This window comes from Magnolia sinica, chromosome 13 (genome assembly GCF_029962835.1).
Source record: "Magnolia sinica isolate HGM2019 chromosome 13, MsV1, whole genome shotgun sequence".
Lineage (NCBI taxonomy): Eukaryota > Viridiplantae > Streptophyta > Magnoliopsida > Magnoliales > Magnoliaceae > Magnolia > Magnolia sinica.
Genome location: NC_080585.1, coordinates 27,428,492 through 27,450,222, shown reverse-complemented (window position 1 = coordinate 27,450,222; position 21,731 = coordinate 27,428,492). Strand labels below are relative to the sequence as shown.

Genomic DNA, 21,731 nt, shown 5'->3' with positions numbered 1-21,731 from the left:
TGATAGCAGTGGCTAGGAAAGTGGAATGGTTGTAGCATGATTTCTTTAGGAGGGTTGAGGGAACAGGCATAAGTTTCACTATATGAATTAGAACGATGCCAAAGGGGAAATAGGGATGGGTTGAATTTTGGAAAAGAATTTGGCCCTTTTAGGGAAATGGTGGGGGAGGTATAATGAAGAGTCTAAATCTTTATGGAGGCCTGTAATCTTAGGGGCTGTTTGGTTACAAGGACAATAAGTTAAACATTTACCTGGGAGTTCATTATTTAACCATATTTGGTGAATTATGGACTGCCTTTGATGAGGTGACAAGAGAGTGGGAGGCTGGGTTATCTAGAGCCTGTCCTGATGCTTCTCGATTCAGGATCTAGAGGAATGCGATATGATGGTCCATTGGATGGCAAGAGATTCAGTGATGGGAGGGTTACTTGCTGTTTTCTCCTCACTTCTGTTGTCTTCTTGCTCCTTGAGCTCCTTGCCTAATAAATTTTACCCTTAGAAAAAAAAGGATACATGAGTATAATTTGCAGTGGTTCTTTGCTATTGGGTCTGTAGCTTTGTTCTATAGTCTTGCTTACTCTTTTCTTTTTCTTTTTTTCTTTTTTTCTTTTTAAAAAAAAAAATTTTAAAATCTATGCAGTGGCAGAATGGGCTAATGATGCGCTCCAAGGACTGGCAAAAGGTGCTCCTTTTTCTCTCTTCTTAACACACAAGCATTTCTCCCAAGCTGCATCTGCGCATGGGAACAACGACAATCATTTGTCGAAGGTGAGTCAACATATTTTGGTTTGATTTCTCATGAAATTTCTGTGAGTTTGTTATCAAGGTTCTACAATTTAAGAAATTGATACCTGCTATTCTTCATTAACTGGTGGTGTGCAGTTAACTGGTGTGATGAAGGCTGAATATCGCATTGCTATAAGGTCCTCACTTCGGGATGATTTTGCTGAAGGCGTCCGGGCCGTCTTGGTGGACAAGGACCAGGTTTTCTAACCTCAACAAAAAATTTTCTTGCCATTTAATGAATGAATAGGAGCAGGCCTACTGTGCTGGTTTTAACTTTTAACTGGAATGGCTTCTTTTTTCTTTTACACACGCACTCACACCCCTCACACACCCACACACTCACACCACGGTGACTTTTTTATATATACCAAAATGGGTACTTGAACCCATGACCTTGTGTTGAAGTTCTTGCGAGTCTACCACTGAGGCATGAGTAAGGACCTAACTAGAATGGCTATAGATCTATTGCTATTATCTGATAACAAGTTGCCTACTTTTATCCATTTTAGTACCATGATTCTACACCATAATCTTTTTAGAGCTTTGCTAAGTGCACATGATTGTGCAATAAAGCTAGTGTACGTGCCACACATGTGCAACATCTTATCCATCAATTAGGTTGGTCCAACTTTGTACATGTTTTCCCAAAAATAAAATCTGGTCCTATCAACATGTGGGCCCCAATATTGGAAACAGGTTGATGGGTGATGGGTTAGAAAACCTTCGCCAAGTTTTTTCAGAGCCATATGTTTTTTTTTCGGAGTGTGGTCCATTGGTGGTCAATTTGATTCTAGGGCTAGGACAACAATATAGCGGTGCCGTTCTGATGGATGGAATGGATCTTGGACCTATTATGCTATTCTGGCACATGTGTGGCATGCACATGAGTAGAGCTGGGCATCGAGTCGAGTCGGACCGAGTTAGGGCAGACCTGACTCAATCTGGTTTTGAAATAGGCCTAACTCGAACTCGACCCAATTCGGCACCGAGTCCAGCATGCCTGATCCGATCCGGGTCCAAGTCTGGCTTGACTAATCCAAAAGTACCGAATTGGGTCGAGTTGGCATCGAGTCAGATCGAGAGATATGAGAGAGAGAGAGAGAGAGAGAGAGAGAGAGAGAGAGAGAGAGAGAGAGAGGGGTGATGGTGGTGGGTAGCTGCCGGGCTTGGAAGAGGAGGATGAGGGATGGAGAGAGAGTTTGGGATCAGGTTGGGGTTGGGTCTAGCGGGTAGGGTTAGAGATACTTAGAAATTATGGTTTTTTATTATATATATACTTGAATTCGAGTCGAGTCGGGTTTCGGATCGAGTCGAGTCTGATCGGATCGAGTTTCGGGTTGAGTCGGGTCGAGCTACCGGGCAACTCGGACTCGTCTCGGTTTGAGTTTGGATTGGGGGAAGCCTACTCAGTTCGGACCGACTCACCCATTCGGTTCGGGTCGAGTCGGGTCTGAACGAGTTGGACGAGTCGAGTCAGGCGAGCCAAGGCGTCCCGTGCCCAGCTCTATACATGAGCTTTATTGCACGTATGTGGGCATAGCAAAACTCTTTTTTTTTTTTTTGTAATTAAATGCTTTCCTATTCAATCATTTCTTGTTTTGCATTGTGCATAGTGGATTGATTTATATTGGCACTGCATTGTACCACCTTACATACACGTAGGGTGATTAGAAGGCCAGTAAGTAGTAACAGGTTGATTCCACAAAGCATTTCTTGGGAATTCAATAAATTCTCTAACACCATGTGAAGTATAAAATTATCTTTTAAAAAAAACATGTGAAGTACAATAAAATAGATAGACAAGAATGGAGAAACAACGTCTCTCGCTTGTTAGATGAGCTGGTAGAGGTAGTGTAGTGTGTGTCAGTGATCCAAGGTTTAGTATTAGTTGTCTAGGCATCATATATGCTCAACCCCTAAATCTCAAGATATTGGGACATGGTCACAATGTAGTATTTTAGTGATAATATTTTACTATTAGAACATATAAATTTTTTTGAAAGGTGTATAAGTATAAAATATATTTTAAGCTGGTAGAGGTAGTGTAGTGTGTGTCAGTGATCCAAGGTTCATTACTAGTTGTCTAGGTGTCATATATGCTTGACTCCTAAATTTCAAGATATTGGGACATGGCCACAATGTAGTATTTTAGTGGTACTATTTTACTATCAGAACATATAAATTTTTTTTAGGAAGGTGTATAAATTATATTTTTCATACTTCACTTTTAAAATATGAAAAAATATATGATTTTGGCATGGCAGGACAAGACATGGGTAGAGGTAGTAAGAAAAGATGATAACCTATGGTTTAACTAACGATATGGCCCTTGATATAGTGGAATGGTGGAACTGGGTTCATGTAGCCAACTCCAATTAGTTGGGATAAGGCTTAGATGATGATGATGATGATGATTTTACTTTAAATATTATTTGTATAATAGAAAGAATTGGGCATGGCTTAAGCATACCTGACATGGATCTTTATGCATACCTATTTCTTGTTATATCTAGAATATTTGGATTGACTAAGCCATATCTCTTGATATTTGGCTGCTTTTAGGATTTTGAGGGATCTAGGTTTGGTAGGTTTGAATAAATTAGGATTGCACCTAGAGGTCTGATTATATTCGGAAACCCAATGAGGTAGCAAGGTTGAAGCAACACAACAACTGTGTAAGGAAAAATAATGTAAGGATTTTAATATGTTAGGTAATTAGGTTTCAAAAACATCATCAACTGATGGTTTGACAAATCAATGGTTATCTTTAAAAATCCAAATATGGTTCATGTGTCTCTTTATACCCTCTTTCTAGTATGATCTTCAAAACCCATGGAATACATTTCCATCTTCAATTTGAAGCTAGTTTGCGGTGCGGAAGATTATTTGAGAGAAGGTTCAAGATGTTCATTTGGCGATCGAAGGGTAGATTGTTGCAAAGGTGGTGTGGACTATAGAGTGACGTTTAGGAGGAGCTAGGCCAGAGAAGAATCTAGGAATTCTCAATTCTGATCTCGAGGCAAAAGATGAGGGCATGCAGGGCGCTCACGCGACTAGCATAATAAGTTCTGTGGCAATTGTCCTTGCAATGCTAGGAATCAATCAGGTCGAGGAAACGGAGAGAGTCTCTTAAGGTTGATTTGTTAAGTTGTTTTTGAATTCATCCAATCCGGTCGGATATCCAAAGAGTTGGGGAGCTCGTTTATCACCATCATCCCTAAGAAAGGGAGCTTCTTGCGTTGAACATTTCCAGCCTATTAGTCTCATAAGCAGCCCCTATAGGATTGTTGCAAAAATTCTTGTCAAGAAGCTCAGGTGTATTCTGGTCAAGGTCCTCTCGCCCTACCAAAACGCGTTTATTGCCGGAAGGCGGATCATTCATAGTGTGTTAATTGGTCAAGTATTGACTCATGTCACAAGATTGGAAGGAAAAGTTTAGTTTGTAAGCTTGACCTTGAGAAGGCTTATGACTTTTGTGGATTGGGGTTTTTTGCATTACATGTTGGGTAAGTTAGGGTTTGAGGAGAAATGGATATCATGGAACCATCATTGTGTCTCTTTAGCTCATTTTTCAATCCTCATTAATGGGTTCTTGTTCTTGTTCGTGTTCTTTCAAGCATCCAGAGGCCTGCATCTAGGTAACCCTCTCTCGCCTTCTTTTTTTTTTTTCTTCTTGGTTGTTTCCGAGGCCCTAAGCATAATGCTAGGCAAGGGGCAAGCGGTAGGTCTATTTGAGGGCTTTAAAATTCCTAATGTTGTATCTCTCATCTCCAATTCACAAATGATACACTTATTTTTTGTATTGCGGAGAAATCTCACGTGGACAATCTGTGTAAAGTTATCCGTTGTTTCAAAGTGGCCTCGGGTCTTAAAGCTAATCTTTCTAAGAGTGAGATTCTGGGTATCCATTTGGAAGCATGGGAAGTGGAGTTGGCAAAGATATTCAGATGCCGCATGGGTTCCTTCCAGTCGTCCTATTTGGGTCTCCCTTTATGTATGGGAAAGCCTCTAAAGGCGCCATAGAATTCGGTGATTAAGTGTATGGAGAGAAGTTGTTGCCTTGGAAAGCCAAGTTTCTTTCCCTTGGTGGTAGAAACACATTGATTAAGAGTGCTCTCTCAAATCTTTATCTGTATTTTATGTCGTTATTCCACTGCCCTAAATCAGTTCTTCTCAAAATCGACAAGTTGCTCAGGGATTTTCTATGGCAAAATGGGGGCCATAATGGGAAATTCCACCTATTGAAGTGGAAGGAAGTTTGCAACCCCTACAAGGATGGTGGTGCAGGGATCAAGATCAGGCTATCTTGATCCGAAGAGGGGCTTTTTGGAGGTCTATTGTCATTGGGAAATATGGGTTGTCTAGATTGGGCTGGGGGACTAAGGACTCTTCACTATATGAAGGTTCACATTGTTGGAAATTGATAGCCTTTTTGGCACATAAGGTTTTCTCGAAGGTTGTGTTTTTAGTTGGATGTGGCGAAAGGATTCAATTTGGAGCAACATTTGGTTGGGTGACTCCTCCCTTTGTTCGGCATTACCTGGATTGCTAGGTTGTGCTCGAATTAGAATCTCTCTTTGCCGTTTTCTTTCTGATTATGGGTAATGGTAGAGCGTGGGTCCCCCCATTTCGTCACACTCTCAAATGTAGAAATGGGTGAGTTAATGAGCCTCCTTTGGCTGTCTAAAAGATATCCATTCTAATCCTTCTGAAAAGGATGATTTAATATGGTTAAAGGATCAAGGGGAAGGAAAAAATTTGCGATTCCATAGTAAAATTTTATAAAGACTTGTCTCAGGATAGGTGCATTAGGCCGGCACTCGATAAATTTGCATTTTGAATCAATTTCGACCAAAGAGGCAAACTTGTTGGAACAAGTGTTCTCAGAAGATGAAATCAAACAAGCAGTGGCAGATTTGGGCAACGATAAGGCTCTAGGGCCAAACAGTTTCTTGATAGCATTTTTTCAAAAATTATGGGAGTGCGTGAAAGGTGATGTCATTGGTTTCATGCAAGAATTTTTTGAAAAAGGCTTAATCGCATCACAACTAGGGGCTACTTTTATAGCTTTGATTCCCAAGAAGGAAGGAGTTGAATGTTTGAATTACTTTTGGCCCATCAGTTTGTTGGGGGTCCATATAAGATTCTAGCAAAGGTGTTGGCTTCAAGATTTAGGAAAGAGTTGGGGAAGGTTATTTTAGAATCTCAATGGACTTTTGTGGATGGTAGACAAATAGTCAATTGCTCTCTATTAGCCAATGAATGTGTGGATTCTTGCTAGAGGAAAGGGGAGGAAGGTATGGTTTGCAAGCTTGATGTCAAAAAAGCTTATGATCATGTAGACTGACATTTCTAGATTACATGTTGGGCAGATTAGGCCGTGGTCCAAAATGGTGATATTGGATTCAGACATGCGTCAGTTCGGAAAAATTTTCCATAATGGTGAACGGTTCACAGAAAGGTTTTTTTACGGCTACTCGTGGACTGCGACAAGGTGATCCATTATCCCTTTTCTTGTTTGTCGCAATTATGAAGGCCCTTAGTAGAATGATTGAATGAGGGATATACGTGTAGGATTGGTAAGAGGCTTTTGGGGTGGATAACACGAATTTTCAGATTTCACATATTCAGTATGTAGATGATACTCTTTTATTGTGCAAGGCGGATGATTTTTTTGTGGAAAATCTACACTCAATTATAGTTTGTTTTGTGGTGGTTTCCGGTCTAAAAGTAAATATTTCAAAGAGCGAGATCTTAGGAGTAGGCATTTCCAAAGAAAAAGTGTGAGCATTGGCAAAGGTATTTAGGCACAGGGAAGCCTCTTCTCCAACAACGTACTTGGGGCTGCCACTTTGTATAGGAAGACTGGTAAAGCACATGTAGGATAGTTATTGAGAGATGCGAAAGAAAGATATCAAAATGACAGTTGAGGTACTTATCTATGGGTGGGCGGATGGTAATGATAAAATCATCCTCGTCGAATCTTTCAATCTATTGAATGTCTCTTTTCAAGTGCCCAAAATCTATTCTAAATGGTTTAGAGAGATGAAGAAGGGATTTTTTGAGGGAGGGGTCGGGGGAGAAACAAAAGTTTCATCTTATGAAATGGGAGGAAGTATGTAAACCAACGGTTCAAGGTGTAGCGGGGATCTTAAAGTTAGAAGAGATGAATTTAGCTCTTTTGGGAAAATGGGTTCGGAGATTTGGGGTGGAGGGAGAGGCTAGATGGAGGAAGGTAATAACGAAAAAATGTGGGGTAGAGGAAGGAGGGTGGTGGATGAAGGAATAATCCTTGTATCGGTCTTCTTACTTATGGAAGTCGGTAGCGTCCTTAAAAGAGAGTATGGGAAGGAATAGGCTTCCAGTTGGGGGTTGGTAATAGAATTAGATTTTGGGAGGATAGGTGGGTGGGTGAGGAGAGTTTGGCTGAGAGGTTTCCTTATTTAGCTAAGGTAGCTAGGGCAGAGGGGTAGGTGGTGAGCAATTGTTATTCTATGAGAGGGGAGGAGGTTTCATGGAGTCCTATTTTTAGAAGGAATCTTTCGGATGGGGAGATTGAAGAAATGGTTCTGTTGCTTAAGATGTTATTAAAGATTCCCCCTCTGCTTTCAGAAGCAGATTCCTTGCAATGGTGCAAATCGAGGACAAGTTCTTTCTCAGTTAGATCATTTTATCAGTTCTTGTGTGCGGGCAAGGATCATTTTATCAACAATGGCATATCTGTGGCACTGCGATGCTCCATTGAAGGTGGCGGCATTTGGTTGGCTAGTTGGTAGGAAGAAAGTGTCAACAATTGACAATCTAGGCAAGCAGAACATGTATCTCCCAAATGCGTGCTTATTGTGCTTCAAAGATGCGGAATCTGTGGATAATTTATTCATTCGCTGTGATTTCACCAAAGAGGTTTGGGATGTTCTTTTACAATTTTTCAGGGTTCTTTTGATGAGGACATCACGCGCACGCACGCCGCCCCCTACGCACGTACGGAATGAGAGGGAGGGCCCCACCGTCGATCTGGCTAGATGACGATGTCCAGGGAGGGCCTCCTAGGTAGAAGAAGTTTTAGTTCATTAGAGTGAGCTCGATAATCAAGTAAAGCCCATCATGAGATCTCATGATCGGGGCCCACTAGTCGGATTAAGTTCATACTTTAAGTTTTGCCTATTTATATTATTTAGAACATCATGAACGCTTTAGATTTCGTTGTTTGGTTTTTATTTTTTGTTTACTTCATCGTCAAGTAATAGGTTGTGCACATGGCGCGAGTTTTGGGGTATAAGGTTTTCCTATAAATAGGCACCCCTTGTAGGGTTTTTTTTTATTCAATGAAGATTAATAAAAAAATGTTGCGTTTTCCTGCTCCTTTCCGAGTTATGAAAACCTAATTGGGTGCGAAGCCCTCCTTTCTTCGAATGCGAAGCCACATCTATTCCGATTCACCCCCACCTTCTTCCATCCATATTTCTCCTCCTCAAGCATTTCATCTGCAAATCCATTAATAGTTGCAGCAGTTTTTCTCTCTATAGCAGATTTCGAGAATCTGGCCCTGCAGGAGGGCTGAAACTTCGGCGGAGCACCACCCACAAACTGTGCATCAGATCGAGCTGAGATTTGGGGGTTTTGAAGCCATCCCTGGCCGACCACTGCCAAGGTGGCCTTTTTCTGAATAGTGGGCCCCACACGTGCGGCCGTGATCACACGCACATGCGTCTGGGCCATTGTTGTTGTCCACGCGTGGGAACCGTCTTCCGGTTCAAGTTTTCTTCTTATTTTACCCTCTCATACTAGTTTTTCATAAACCCTAACCCTAGATTGCATTATCCTTAATTTATTTGTCATTTTTATTTAATCCTGGGGTTCCTTGAGTTGAAATTAGTGAATCCCTTGGATTAGGGACTGATTACTATGTATGTGTGGCTGATTTCTATTTCTCTTTGAGCATCGTTTGGTCCATAATTTTTATTAATCCAGCCCTAACATGTGTAGGCCTGGACCTGCATAAATTCCCCTTGATTGAGTGCTTGACTTTATATGGGATGTGGAATTTTATGTGGTTGTTTCTAATTTAGTATGATCTTAAGCCTGATTTTTTTTGCATATCATGTTTAATTTCCATATCGTGCATCAAATTTGGTATCAGAGCTTAGGGTTCTTATAGGGGAATACATTACGTGTTTAGGGTTAGTTTGTTTGAGTCCATCATGCACCCAGTTCATCATATATAGCTATTTAGAAACCCGTAGTTCCTGATATTAGTTGCTAAAATTTCTGATTAACAGGAAGTTAGCAATTCATTGCTATAACTTTCTGTTATTCCCTTATTTCAACAGCTACATTGCTGGATTTTGGTACGCACTGCGTAGTTTTCCTCATATAGAGTCTCATAGGGTCATTTAGTTCTTTTTAGACGCATATAGTTGTAGTAGAAGGTCCTTAGGTTGAGTTAGCAAGTGTATGCCCACACTTATGGGTCATGGTTTTGGATTACACCCTATACTAAACATGGAGCAATTGTTAGAGTCATTAAACCAACTGCTCCAGCAGATCGAGTCTTTGGGTAAGCGCTGGGAGCAACATATAAACCAATGCTTTGATCAATTTGATGTGCGCATTACCCAACTAAAGGCCTCCGCTGGGACAAACCCCACCCTTGGGGTGGATGTCCAATCTTAGGCAAGTGGCCAGGAGGATAGACTAATGAATGGATTTGGCCAAGTAATCAGTTATGGGCGTGCACCCGTGCACCCACCCCATGAGGGACATCAAGACCACTATTTTGAGGGGTATAACATGTGCGGCCTTGTGGCTGGAGAGATTGCACCAGAGGTTAGTGTAGAGTTACCCACTGAGGCCATTCCGGTAGTGGATGAGTTTCGTGATGTCTGTCCTGATGATCTACCGGATGAGTCTCCCCCTAGGAGGGATATAGAGCACCCCAGAACATGAGACACCGTAATACCTACAGCCGAGTTTGCGTTTAATAGTTCTGTCAATAGGTCCATAGGTCTCAGTCCTTATGAAGTCGTTACTGGTTATAAACTTGAGAAAACTATTGATCTTGTCCCTATGTCACTGTCCCATAGGCCGTCAGAGTCTACAGAATCTTTTGTGCATCACATTTATTCATGGCCTCAAGAAATTAGGCAGAAGATCACTACTAGTAATGAACATTACAAATTTTCTGCAAACCAACATAAATGTTTCAAAGAATTCAATATAAGGGACTATGATGGTATGCATCAGGCCCGAGCGGTATCCTCCGAGGGCCGTTCGTAAATTACACGCGCATAGCACTGGACCCTTTAAAATTATAAAACGAAACAGTCTCAATGCGTATGTGGCAAATCTTCCACCCACTAAGGGAATTAGTTCAACATTCAATGTGGAGGATCTAATTGCATTTCAATGGGCCATTGATGCATTGTCTAGCCTTTTGCCTAACCATCCTGATTCCCCTGAACTTTCCCTTGATCCATGGACCCTCCCGACCCATCTTCTCAGCCTCTACCTCCCATACCTACCATTCCCGACCCATTTTTCCAGCCTCTACGTCCCATACCTACCCATCCCGCCATTTTCCCAGCTCAACCTCCCATACCTACTCTTCCCGACCTTTCTTTCCAGCCTCTACCTCCCATACCTAGCCTTCACACACCCAGGGAGGAAATAGAGGATATTCTGGACCATCAGATAGTTTCAACGTCGGATGGTGAGTTTCAGAAGTACCTGGTTAAATGGAAGTCACGCCCAGCTTCAGATAGCATGTGGCTCACTGAGGAGGAGCTTCAGAGACTTGATCCTAACATCCTGGAGCGGTTCGGGAGTTTTATTTCACCAGTGGCGAAATCTTCGCAGTCGGATAGAATTGATGGGGACATCACGCGCACACGCGCACGCACGTCGCCCCCTACGCACATATGAAAGGAGAGGGAGGGCCCCATCGTCGATCTGGCTTGATGACGATGTCCAGAGAGGGCCTCCTAGTTAGAAGACGAAGTTTTGGTTCATTAGAGTGAGCCCGATAATCAAGTAAAGCCCATCATGGGATTTACGATCGGGGCCCACTAATCGGATTAAGTTCATACTTTAGGTTTTGCTTATTTATATTATTTAGAACATCATGAACGCTTTAGATTTCTTTGGTTGGTTTTTATTTTTGTTTACTTCATCGCCAAGTAATAGGTTGCGCATATGACGTGGATTTTTAGGTACAAGGGTTTTCCTATAAATAGGCACCCCTTGTAGGGGTTTTTTTTTTTTTATTCAATGAAGATTAATAAAAATTGTTGCGTTTTCCTTCTCCTTTCCGAGTCATGAAAACCTAATTAAGTACGAAGCCCTCCCTTCTTCGAAGGGCTAACTACCGTGGTGCGAAACCACATCTATCCCGATTCGCTTACACCTTCTTCCATCCATATTTCGCTTTTCCTTAAAGCATTCCATCTGCAAATCCATCAATAGTTGCAGCCTTTTTCTCTCTACAGCAAATTTCGAGAATCTGGCCTTGCAGAAGGGCTGAAACTTCGGCAGAGCACCACGCACAAACCGTGCATCGGATCAAGCTGAGATTTGGGGGTTTTTGGAGTCCATCCCTGGTCGACCAGGGCCAAGGTAGCATTTTTCTGAATAGTGGGCCCCACACACGTGCGGCCATGATCACACGCACGTGCGTCTGGGCCATTGTTGCTGTCCACGCGTGGGAACTGTCTTCCGGTTCAGGTTTTCTTCTTATTTTACCCTCTCATACTAGTTTTTCATAAACCTTAACCCTAGATTGCATTATCCTTAATTTATTTGTCATTAAAAAAAAAAAAAAAAAAAAACCCTGGGGTTCCTTGAGTTGAAATTAGTGAATCCCTTGGATTAGAGACTGATTACTATGCATGTGTGGCTGATTTCTATTTCCCTTTGAGCATCGTTTGGTCCATAATTTTTATTGATCCAGCCCTAACATGTGGAGGCCTGGACCTATGCAGATTCCCCTTTACTTGAATGTTTGAGCTTTTTGTGTGGGATGTGGAATTATTATGTGATTGTTCTGAATTAGTATGATCTAAGCCTGAAATCTTGCATATCATATTAAAATTTCATGTCCCGCATCATCTTTGGGTGTTACCGAAGAGGACAGGCCGACAGGGGGGGTTTCTTATAGCTTGTCACGGCAGGGAGATAGGGAAAGAAGGGAAAAGGTGGTGGTGACTAAGTCTATTAGCGACTCGATAGGTTTTATAGGGGGAAGGAACTAGCTTTGTTTCAGGAACAAATTGAGCGGGCCGGTGCAAGTATTCAATAGGGCAATTTTGAATATGGAGGATTGGGTGGAAGTTTAGTTCTTTTCTTGCTTCCCGTCTCCTTTTGGAGGCATTCCGATGGGTGGTGTTGTATTATTGTGTGTATATATGTATTAGTGCTTTCTTTGGCTTCGGCCTTTTTTTAATAAATCATCATCGTTCAATATATATATATATATATAGACACACACACACACACACACACATGCTGGAGAGATAGATCGGGAGGGTTCTCTGTCTGATCCTTCCTTGTAGTGATTCAGAACTGGCCTTTGCTGCTGAATGCCTCCATATCGGTGCCATGTGGTGGTATGGGACCCCATTGAAAGTCGTGGCGTTTGCTTCGCTGGCTTGTAGGAACAGAATTTTCACCGTTGATAATTTGAAGAAAAGGGGGATGGTCTTCCCTAATAGTTGCCTCCTCTATTTGAGCAATGAGGAAAACAGTGAATCACATCGTCATTCACTGCCCTTATGAGAAGGGGATTTGGGTCAATATCCTATCTGTTTTCAGCATTCCCTAGATTATGCCTTTTTCTCTTGGTGAGCTTTTTATCCTTTGTCTTGAAGGTGGCCCTGGCTCCAAAGATAGGAATAGATGGAGCATGTTGGTGCTTGCGTTTTTATAGTCTATCTGGCTAGAAAGGGACAGTAGATGTTTTAATAATTGTAATCAGCCTTCTGTTAGTATCGTCAGAAGAGCTTTCTCCCTTATTGGAGAGTGGGGGCTCTGATTTTTTGGGTTTGGTGGCTGCGGCTGGTGTTTTTCTTTGCTCTGTTTTGTTCTGCCTTTGGGCTCTCTAATAAATTACTATCCCTCAGAGTCCAAATTCACATATACCTGTGGAACACTGTCGTGTAGTTAATGGTCTGAAAATTAGATTGGTTGAACAATCCTAACCTCTGATTTTTGCACTTGTTTTAGGAATAGGACCATTGGATATTTTTCATTTTTAACCATCCAACAAATGTTTAGTAATATTTTGTTCGTTGTACATCTGAAATGTTAGCCATAATTTGGACTGTTTAGTTTAAATTACTCTTATGCCATGTCTGCAGTTTCTTAGTAATTTGTAACTGCTTGTGTGTCATCCATTACTTTCTGCCTGGGTATATTCTCTTTGGAATATCATTTGAATCGGGTTCTATTTTCAATGCCTTTGCAGAATCCGAAGTGGAACCCATCGAGGTTGGAGGACGTTGATCCTAGTGAAGTGGATTCTCTCTTCGAGCCTTTGCCCTCAGAAGTCGAGGAACTGAAAGTATGAACTTTGGTGAATTTGCTTGTTTTATTCTCTGCTTGTTTTGTTATACCAGTGAATGAAGTTAAAAGAAAAAAGAAGAAAGGAATAATTGTGCATGAAGTTGGGATTGTTCAAATACATTATCCCCCCTTTTGCAGTCTCCTTGATTGGCATGACTGTTATCTAGGATGATGAGAGTGCGTAGTGCTGAAGAAACTCTGATTATAGTTCATATGGAATTAGAAACTCTGATTTTCTTTTTATGCAATAATTTTGAAGGCTCTGTTGTTTAATTGTGCTACTCATCCTCTCATCCTCTTTCTGGTACAGAAATGATGTTGCTCATCTCACACAAGGTATCATACAATGCTAGGACTGTTTTCATTTTGTAGAAGTGGGGCCCATTATTCAGTATCCAAATCATTGGCATTTGGGGCCCTACTGTAGCAAATATCTCCAGTTGGGAAATCCTTGATAGTTTTTTTTTGAAAGGTGAGATGATTTCATAAAAACAGCAGAAAAGGCAAACAAAAGAGGGGCTGCTGAGGAAGCAGACCACCATTACACTGCAAGAAATAGAAAATCCTGGCCTAGAAGATCCTTGACATTGGAGGACCACTCTATCATAAGACGCTTGGCCCTAGTAGCTACATTCCCAGCCACAGTGGAAGAGTTCCTGAAACATTGTTATTCCTTTCTCCCCAAACTGACCACCAGACTGCAAGGACAGACATTCTCCAAATGACTGTCTTCACCTTTCCTAGATGGACACAGTGCCACGCTTGAAGGAACTGATTAACTTCACCTGGGAAACACCAAGAAAGATTAAAGCTGAGCATGATCTCTGCCCAAATGGCTTGGGCGAGGCGACAGTGAAGCAAAAGATGATCGACAGTCTCTTCGGATTGCATGCAACATAAACAAATATTGGGGAGATCATCCCTCTCTTCCTCAGGTTGTCTACCGTTAAAATTTTCTTTTTCCCTACTAGCCAGCCGAAGTCGATGATTTTTTTTAGGGGGGGGGGGCAGCAAGATTGGGCTTAGGATCTGCCTGTTGAAGGTGAATCTGATTGTAAAGGGATCGAACCATGAAGAGGGAAGATTTTTCAGGTTTCCAGAAAATATAATCTTCAGACGAGAGCGAGGGGGCTGCTGTGTAGAGACTATGAAGTAGATCAGTAAAATCAGGATCTCCCAGTCTTGGAGAGCTCTTCTACACGTGACATTCCATCCTGATTTCCCAGTCTTGGAGAGCTCTTCTACACGTGACATTCCATACAATTTTTCCTCCAATTTCAGAATAGTGATCAGCAACGTAGGAATTTTTGGAAGAAGCGATGCGATAGGCGATGGAGAATCTGATTTTAAGCGGTTGATCTCCTATCCATATATCTTCCCAAAAACGAATATTGGTGCCGTTGCCAAGCTCAAAACCAACATTCGGAAGAACTTTCCATTCCATTTTCATAATTCCCTGCCAGATATAGGAAACTTTATCTGAAGGCAAGTGTTTAACCCACCAGCCCCCAGAGGATGTGCCATACTTGGCCTTGATGATGGATCTCCGGAGACAATCTTGATCAGCCCCAAGCCGCTGAATCCACTTTCCAAGAAGAGCTTGATTCATAACTTTCAAATCTTTAATTCCCGCTCCCCCATCCGAGAAATGAAGGCAAACCTCGGACCATTTTAAAAGATGAAACTTTTTCCGAACTTCCTTACCTTGCCATAAGAAATCCCGCCTCGCTTTATCGATAGCTTCTCTGACAGGGGTCGGACAATTGAGGAGAGACATGAAGTAAATCGGTAGGTTGGATAGAGCAGATTTTATAAGCGTAAGGCGGCCACCTAACGAGAGATATCGGCTCTTCCATCTGGACAGATATGATTGGACTCTAGAAATCACTTTGTCCCAAACGGACATTGGGGGTTGACCAGAACAAAGCGGTAAGCCCACAAAGTAAGACGGCAGCGAATCCGCAGAACATCCAAATAAATGAGCAAGGCTTTCGACCTCTAATCTTTCCATGTTGATCCCGAAAATTTTGGATTTAGCCAAGTTAACCTTTAAACCGGAAATAGCTTGGAAGCAACGGATGGTAGTATGGAGGTTGGCCACCTTCTCGACCGAAGCTTCAGAGAAGATTAGAGAATCGTCAGCATATTGGATGTGTGTGATAGGCCTTGGCATGCCTTTGATGTGAATCCCTTGTAGAATGCCCGCTTCTTGCCCTCTATGAAGCATTTTTGACAAAGCCTCGCCAACAATGAGAAATAAGAAGGGGGAGAGCGGATCTCCCTGTCTCAACCCTCTAGAGTTCTTGAAGAAACCTTTTGGGGACCCGTTTAAAAGAATGGAAAAGTAGGCTGATCCGGTGCACTGACGCATCCAAGCTCTCCATTTCTCCCCAAATCCCATCCGCTGCAACATATATTGTAAGAAGTCCCAGTCCACATGATCATAGGCTTTTTTGATGTCTAGTTTACAAATAATATGCTTCCGACCCGATTTTACACTGGCATCCAAAACTTTGTTAGCACTGAGGGCTGCATCTACGATCTGCCTGCCAGCAAGAAAAGCACTCTGGTTGTCTAAAATAAGCTTTCCCATAACCTTAGACAAACGCATAGCCAAAACCTTAGCTAGGATCTTGTAAGGCTCCCCCAATAAGCTAATGGACCTGAAATCTTTAGGAGAAGCAGCACCTAACATTTTAGGAATCAAGGCCAAAAAGGTCGCCCCTAAGCTGATTGAGATCCTGCTTCTAGTGTGAAAATCCTTGAACCAATCCACGACATCAGATTTGATAACCTCCCAGAAGTGAGAAAAGAAAGAGATCGGAAAGCCATCCGGGCCCAGGGCTTTGTCAGCCCCTAACGAGTTGACAGCCCGTTTAATTTCTTCGGCAGAGAAAGGGGCCTCTAAAGATACCGATTCCTCCGCCGAAATAGCGCTGAATTGGATTCCATCAAGCTTTGGCCTGCACCACTCTTCTCCCTTAAGAAGGGACCTGAAGTAAGCTATCATTTCCTCTGCAATCTCATCTTTGTCATCTTTTCGAATTCCGTTCACCAAAATACTGGATATTCTATTGTTTGAAGCATGCATACTGGCCATGGAATGGAAAAATTGAGTATTCCTGTCACCTTCCTTTAACCAATTCAGGCGAGCCTTTTGTTTCCACGAAATTTCCTTTTGAAGGAGACTGTTAGAAATGTCTTGAATCACCTGGACTCTTCTGGCCTGCAACTCGCGAGAAAGAGGAACAGATTCAGCCTGGGCATCAAGGGCTGACAGTTCTGCTATCAGCGTATCTATATCCTGATCCTGGTTTTGGTTCTTTCTACTATGCCATTGTTTTTTCTCTTTCTTTAGCATCTTCAATTTAGAAGACAATCTGAAGTCTGCTGAGCCTTTGACTTGGAAACCTGTCCACCAATCGGCAATCATTTTGGGGAATCCCTCAATTTTTAACCAGGAGAGATCAAAACGAAGAGGCTTTGGCCCCCAATTCTGTTCCCCCACTGCAAGTAATATGGGGCAATGGTCTGACGTGGTTCTGGGGAGAATAGATTGAGAAGTAAGAGGGAAGTGATCTATTCATTCTGTAGAGATTAAGAACCTATCCAACCTGCTCATCGAAGGAATCGCTCTCCCATTAGACCAGGTGAATCTTGCCCCCAGAAGAGGAAGATCCAGCAATTCCTCTTCTTCAATCCAAGAAGAGAAGGCCTTCATAGCAGGGGAAACTGTTCTGCCGTGCGATTTTTCCTTGACATTTCTGATGATATTGAAGTCCCCTGCGATGCAACAAGCTCCCAAGAATTTCTGCCTAGAGTCCGAAAGTTCTTTCCAGAAGGATGCCCTGTCCCCATCCTGATTAGGTCCATAAACTGAGGAGAAAAGACAGACAAAACCTGATGAAATATGTTGAAAAATAACTGAAACCGAGAAATTACCGCTCCAACTGTCAAGGGCCTGCCAGAGAGACGACTTCCAAACTATAAGAATACCACCTGCGCTGCTGAGAGAAAGAACTGACTGGATGGAAATAGAAAGTCCCAGATGGTCGAGAAAGAGAATTCAGCAACAGGTTCGCATACAACCAGAAATAGGTCAAGACCCTCTTTGTAAACTCAAAGTTGGCTGAGTCAATGGTAAAATTTTCCACTGCTACTAGCATTTTTCTTTTCTTTTCTATACTTACTTTTTATTTTATTTTGAAGGATAGGCTACTAGCATTATATATATTAGAGATAAACAGAGGGGCTAGAAGGATCACCTTAACCAATACACCAAGGATGCAGGAAATATAGGTTAGCTGTTTTATATTTCCTAAATTAGTAAATGTTTTAGATATTTATTAATACTTAAGTATTTTAGTTATTAGATATCGAGTTTTGGTGAAGTTCAACTGAATTGAGTCTTCGAGTTGACCTTATCTGGCTGGACAGTGAGTCGGAGCTTTTGGGTGTCTGAACTATGGCTCAGATAATGTATCAGGGCCTTCTGAGGGGTTCCTGGTTCATGGGTCATCCATGGTGTGGCCAATCATATCAATGAACCATTAGCTGCACTTGTAACACTCTTGGTGAGACTTTGTATAGAACCTCCGGCAAATGCGGAATTCTTAATTATCATTTTATGAATTATAGGATCTCCGACTAGGGGTGCTGCATAGTTGTGCTTCTCAATTCCGTCGAGGACCATGCCACAACAAAATTCTTTCTGATTAGAAAATCCTTGACACTAATCTTCTTCTTCTTTGTATTTATTTTAATTTTTTTTCAGCTGAATGTGGACTGATGCTGTATCTTTTTTGAACCATCAATCTTTAGGCTACAAAATTGGAATGAGATACTTCGGTCTAAGGTAGGATCTAACTGTATGGTCACTGAACCATGTGCTCCACTTCTCTCAACTGAAAAACCCAGAATGCTGTGCAGTGCTGAGGCTGAGGATCGTATGTTCTTTAACCCCTGGCCTAGCGGATTGGAATATGTGGGACCAAACCGAAATCTAGATCCAAATCCAATTAAATCATGTTGGAACCTACATATCTAGGTCTCTATTGTCAGCTTATTCCTGGCCAGTCATTGCGATAGATGATTTCTTGCTTGATCACTGGGTTCTCAGGTTGTGTTTCGCCCTGAAAGCTCATGCCTGATTGTTAATTGGGCTGACACCATATTTCGGAAAAAAAAAAAAAAAACAACCAAATATTCGACTTGACTTGATATTTAGCCAGGTTGGGTTGACTTGAAGACTCAACTTGATCCTACTTGATATGTAATAATTAAGTTGAGAGATGTTTTGGTTAATCATAGATGTTTGGGATAGGTATGAGTACTAAAAATGGCATAGCCTATTGCATCTGTAGCACTTAGCAAGCTGTAGGGAGACATGCATTCGCCTTTGAGATCATACATAAGTGTGGTTCACCTTGTATTGGCCTAACCTTTGATGTGGGCCATCCATCAGTGTGGTTCACCTTGGATGTGGGCCATTCATCATTAAGGCCAACCTTTAACATGCATCATCCATTATGTTGAGCCATCTTTGATGTTGGTCATCCATCATAGGGGCCCACCATTAATGTTATTGTCCATCATGTGAGGGTCACCTTCAACATCCACTGCCCATCATGTGGAGCTCACCTTTGATGTGGACCGTCCATCATGTGTGTCTCACCTCTGATGTGTCCCATCCATCACGTGGGCCTCACCTTGGATATGGGCTACTCCTCATTAGGGCCGACCTTTGATGTGGACCGCCCATCATGTGGGGCCTTCCATTATTAATAGCCCATCATGTGGGTCCCACCTTCGATGTGGACTTTCCATCATGTGAACTCCACCTTTAATGTGGGTTGCCCATCATGCGGAGTTCACCTTCGATGTGGGCCATTATCATTGTGGGCCGACCTTTGATGTGGACCGTAAATCATGTGGGGTAGCTCCAATGTCCATTGCATATCATGTGGAGCTCACCTATGCTATAGATCGTCCATTGTGTGGTCCCCACCCGTGAAGTGGGTAGTCCATCATACCCACCCATTTTAGATGTGCCCTATTTATCATTAGGAGCCAACCTTTGATGTGAACTATCCATAATGTGGGTCCTCATTAATTGTCACACCTTGAAATTCAGTTTCCAAGTTGGCCAGGCCTGAATCCGAATCTTCGAACTATGAGTTGAATTTAAACAATTTATACATTGCAACCCACATAATTTCCATGCATTTTCAAGGCAACTAGAGCCACTAATAGAGGATAAAATAATATCATTTGAATTAAAAAATGTTTCATTAAATTATCATCAAGTCATAATTACATTAAAATAAAATATATTGAATTTTAATTAATCTTCAAATAAACAATAGGAAAAGTCTTCAATCTTGCCCAACTAGTTCTTCATATACAAACCCTGTAAAACAATCTATATAAGTGTAAGCGCGACAGCTTGTCGGGTTACATTCTTCTCAAAATTAAAAATTATACGATAATACTAATATAACTTAATAACATAAATACGATCAATGACATGTATTGAATTGACATTTTACATGACAATAATAACGATTTAGTATTCATGATAATAAAATAAGATCAGACAATCATACAATATCCTTTTTGGTTCAAACAAGGGTAGAGCATCCCAGTGTGTTAATCCTTTCGAGGAATGACCATCGGCAAAGCATCAGTGAATAAACTTTTAGGGTAAATACTTAGGGCAGAGCACCAGTGTATACATATCTTTTAGGGAATCACTCAGGGCAGAGCACCTGTGCCGATCCTTTAGGTAATGACCGCGGGCAGAGCACCCGTACCATGTCGATCCTTTCGAGAATGACCTTAGGCAGACATAACTTAAATACATCATAATCATCAAATGATTTCATTATCTAATATATAACACTAAACAACTAAATTCAATTTACAAAATGTAACAATGAATCTATAACACATAACAATAATGATAAATTCAGTCCACGGCATGTAATTATAATGAATTAAATTCAATCTACATACGTAATAAGAGTTAAGCAAATTCGATCTACAATATGTAAATACAATTTAAGAAATTCATTCTACACAATGAAATATTAAGATAAGAATGTAAATCCACATGTTAACGTAAGGTTACATTGTAACCATAAGGTTTTCAATTGGGAAGATCACCTACCTAATCTAGTATGTTAGAATTTGATGTATGATTGGTCTTAACATGTCGACGATCCGACTCTACTCTAGTTCGACTCAGTTGAACGCATTATATGCTAAGTGAATTAATGCGACTCTTTACAGTTTCTATATAAATTAATGAAGACATCATTTACATGAAATTACAATTGTTGGTCATACATAGATTAAACTAACGTTTTTATTCTCCAGCCAAAATCTAAGTACTCAACATAATGTCTCAATGAGTTAACTCAGTGTCTACCTGTCAGGGATCGCATACAAGGTTTGGATTAAACTTGGAATTAGTTTGAATGTGAAGAGTCGGCGGTCAACTCGATGAGTAAATTCGGTGGTAATTCTCTCTCCTATCTTCTTCCTCGTTTCTTCTCTTCTTCTTCCTCTTTTCTTATTCTTCTTCTATTCCTACCTATTGTGTTTTTCCTTCCTTTCCTTCTATGTTACTTCTTTTAGATCACGTCCCACAACTGGTCATGAAAAACCTGCAACTAAATGACTTAGTCACTCTCAGGGTTTCTCACGATCTCATTCTCTCTCTCTCTCTCTCTCTCTCTCTCTCTCTCTCTCTCTCTCTTATTTATGCCCCTCTCTCACTGTTGATGCCCACTGGAGAAAGCTCATAAAGCATTTGGAGAGTTGGACGTTGCAGCTAACACAATCGGTTTGAAGACAAAAAAAAAGACAAAAAAAAAAAGAGAGAGAAGAAGATTGCAAAACAGCTGGGTGATTTTGATTGGTTATTCGAAACATGAGGCGCTAGAAGATTTAGAACCATTGGATGGAGGAGGAATGAATGGCTAAGATCAGGTTATAAAGGTTTCACGTGGATCGTGGGGGAGAGTTTTTATCAACTTGGAAGGAAAAAATGAAAGTTCCATTTAACTTCGTTGCTTGCGCGAAAACTGTAATCGAATCTCGGTTTTGGTGGAAAATGGATAATGATGATGGGGTCCATGGTCTAAAACGTCCATTTGTTTTGTAAGGTTGAGATGGGTTGGGAGCTCAAGAATGAATCAGATTTGAAACTCTTGTGGACCGCACAGTCGGAATTTGGAGAAGAGTTTTCAACGAATAGGATTACTTCAGGGTCCGAACACGATGGATGGTTTGGATTATGTTGTGGGTCCCAGCATGACGAATGGTTGATGCTCGTAGATTGGGTCGTGCAGGTGCTGGCAGAAGAATAAGGGAGAGGAGCGAAAGTT

General features: G+C 41.5%; 1 protein-coding gene across 7 annotated transcripts in view; it reads left to right on the top strand.

The window, feature by feature from the left end:
- The window catches only part of LOC131223355 (3-hydroxyisobutyryl-CoA hydrolase-like protein 3, mitochondrial), a 39,347-nt gene extending 21,202 nt beyond the window's left edge, over nucleotides 1–18,145 (top strand). For 3 of the 7 annotated variants that reach the window (XM_058218741.1, XM_058218742.1, XM_058218738.1), the window contains 3 exons: nucleotides 641–768; nucleotides 883–984; nucleotides 13,244–13,584. In XM_058218741.1, coding sequence (XP_058074724.1) covers nucleotides 641–768; nucleotides 883–984; nucleotides 13,244–13,345 — 332 coding nt within the window. In that variant the 3' untranslated portion in view covers nucleotides 13,346–13,584. Of the gene's footprint in view, nucleotides 1–640; nucleotides 769–882; nucleotides 985–13,243; nucleotides 13,585–13,651; nucleotides 13,673–18,115 lie in introns of those variants that run through there. The other 4 variants (XM_058218736.1, XM_058218740.1, XM_058218737.1 and 1 more) reach the window with 4 other exon arrangements.
- Nucleotides 18,146–21,731: the final 3,586 nt, after the last annotated feature.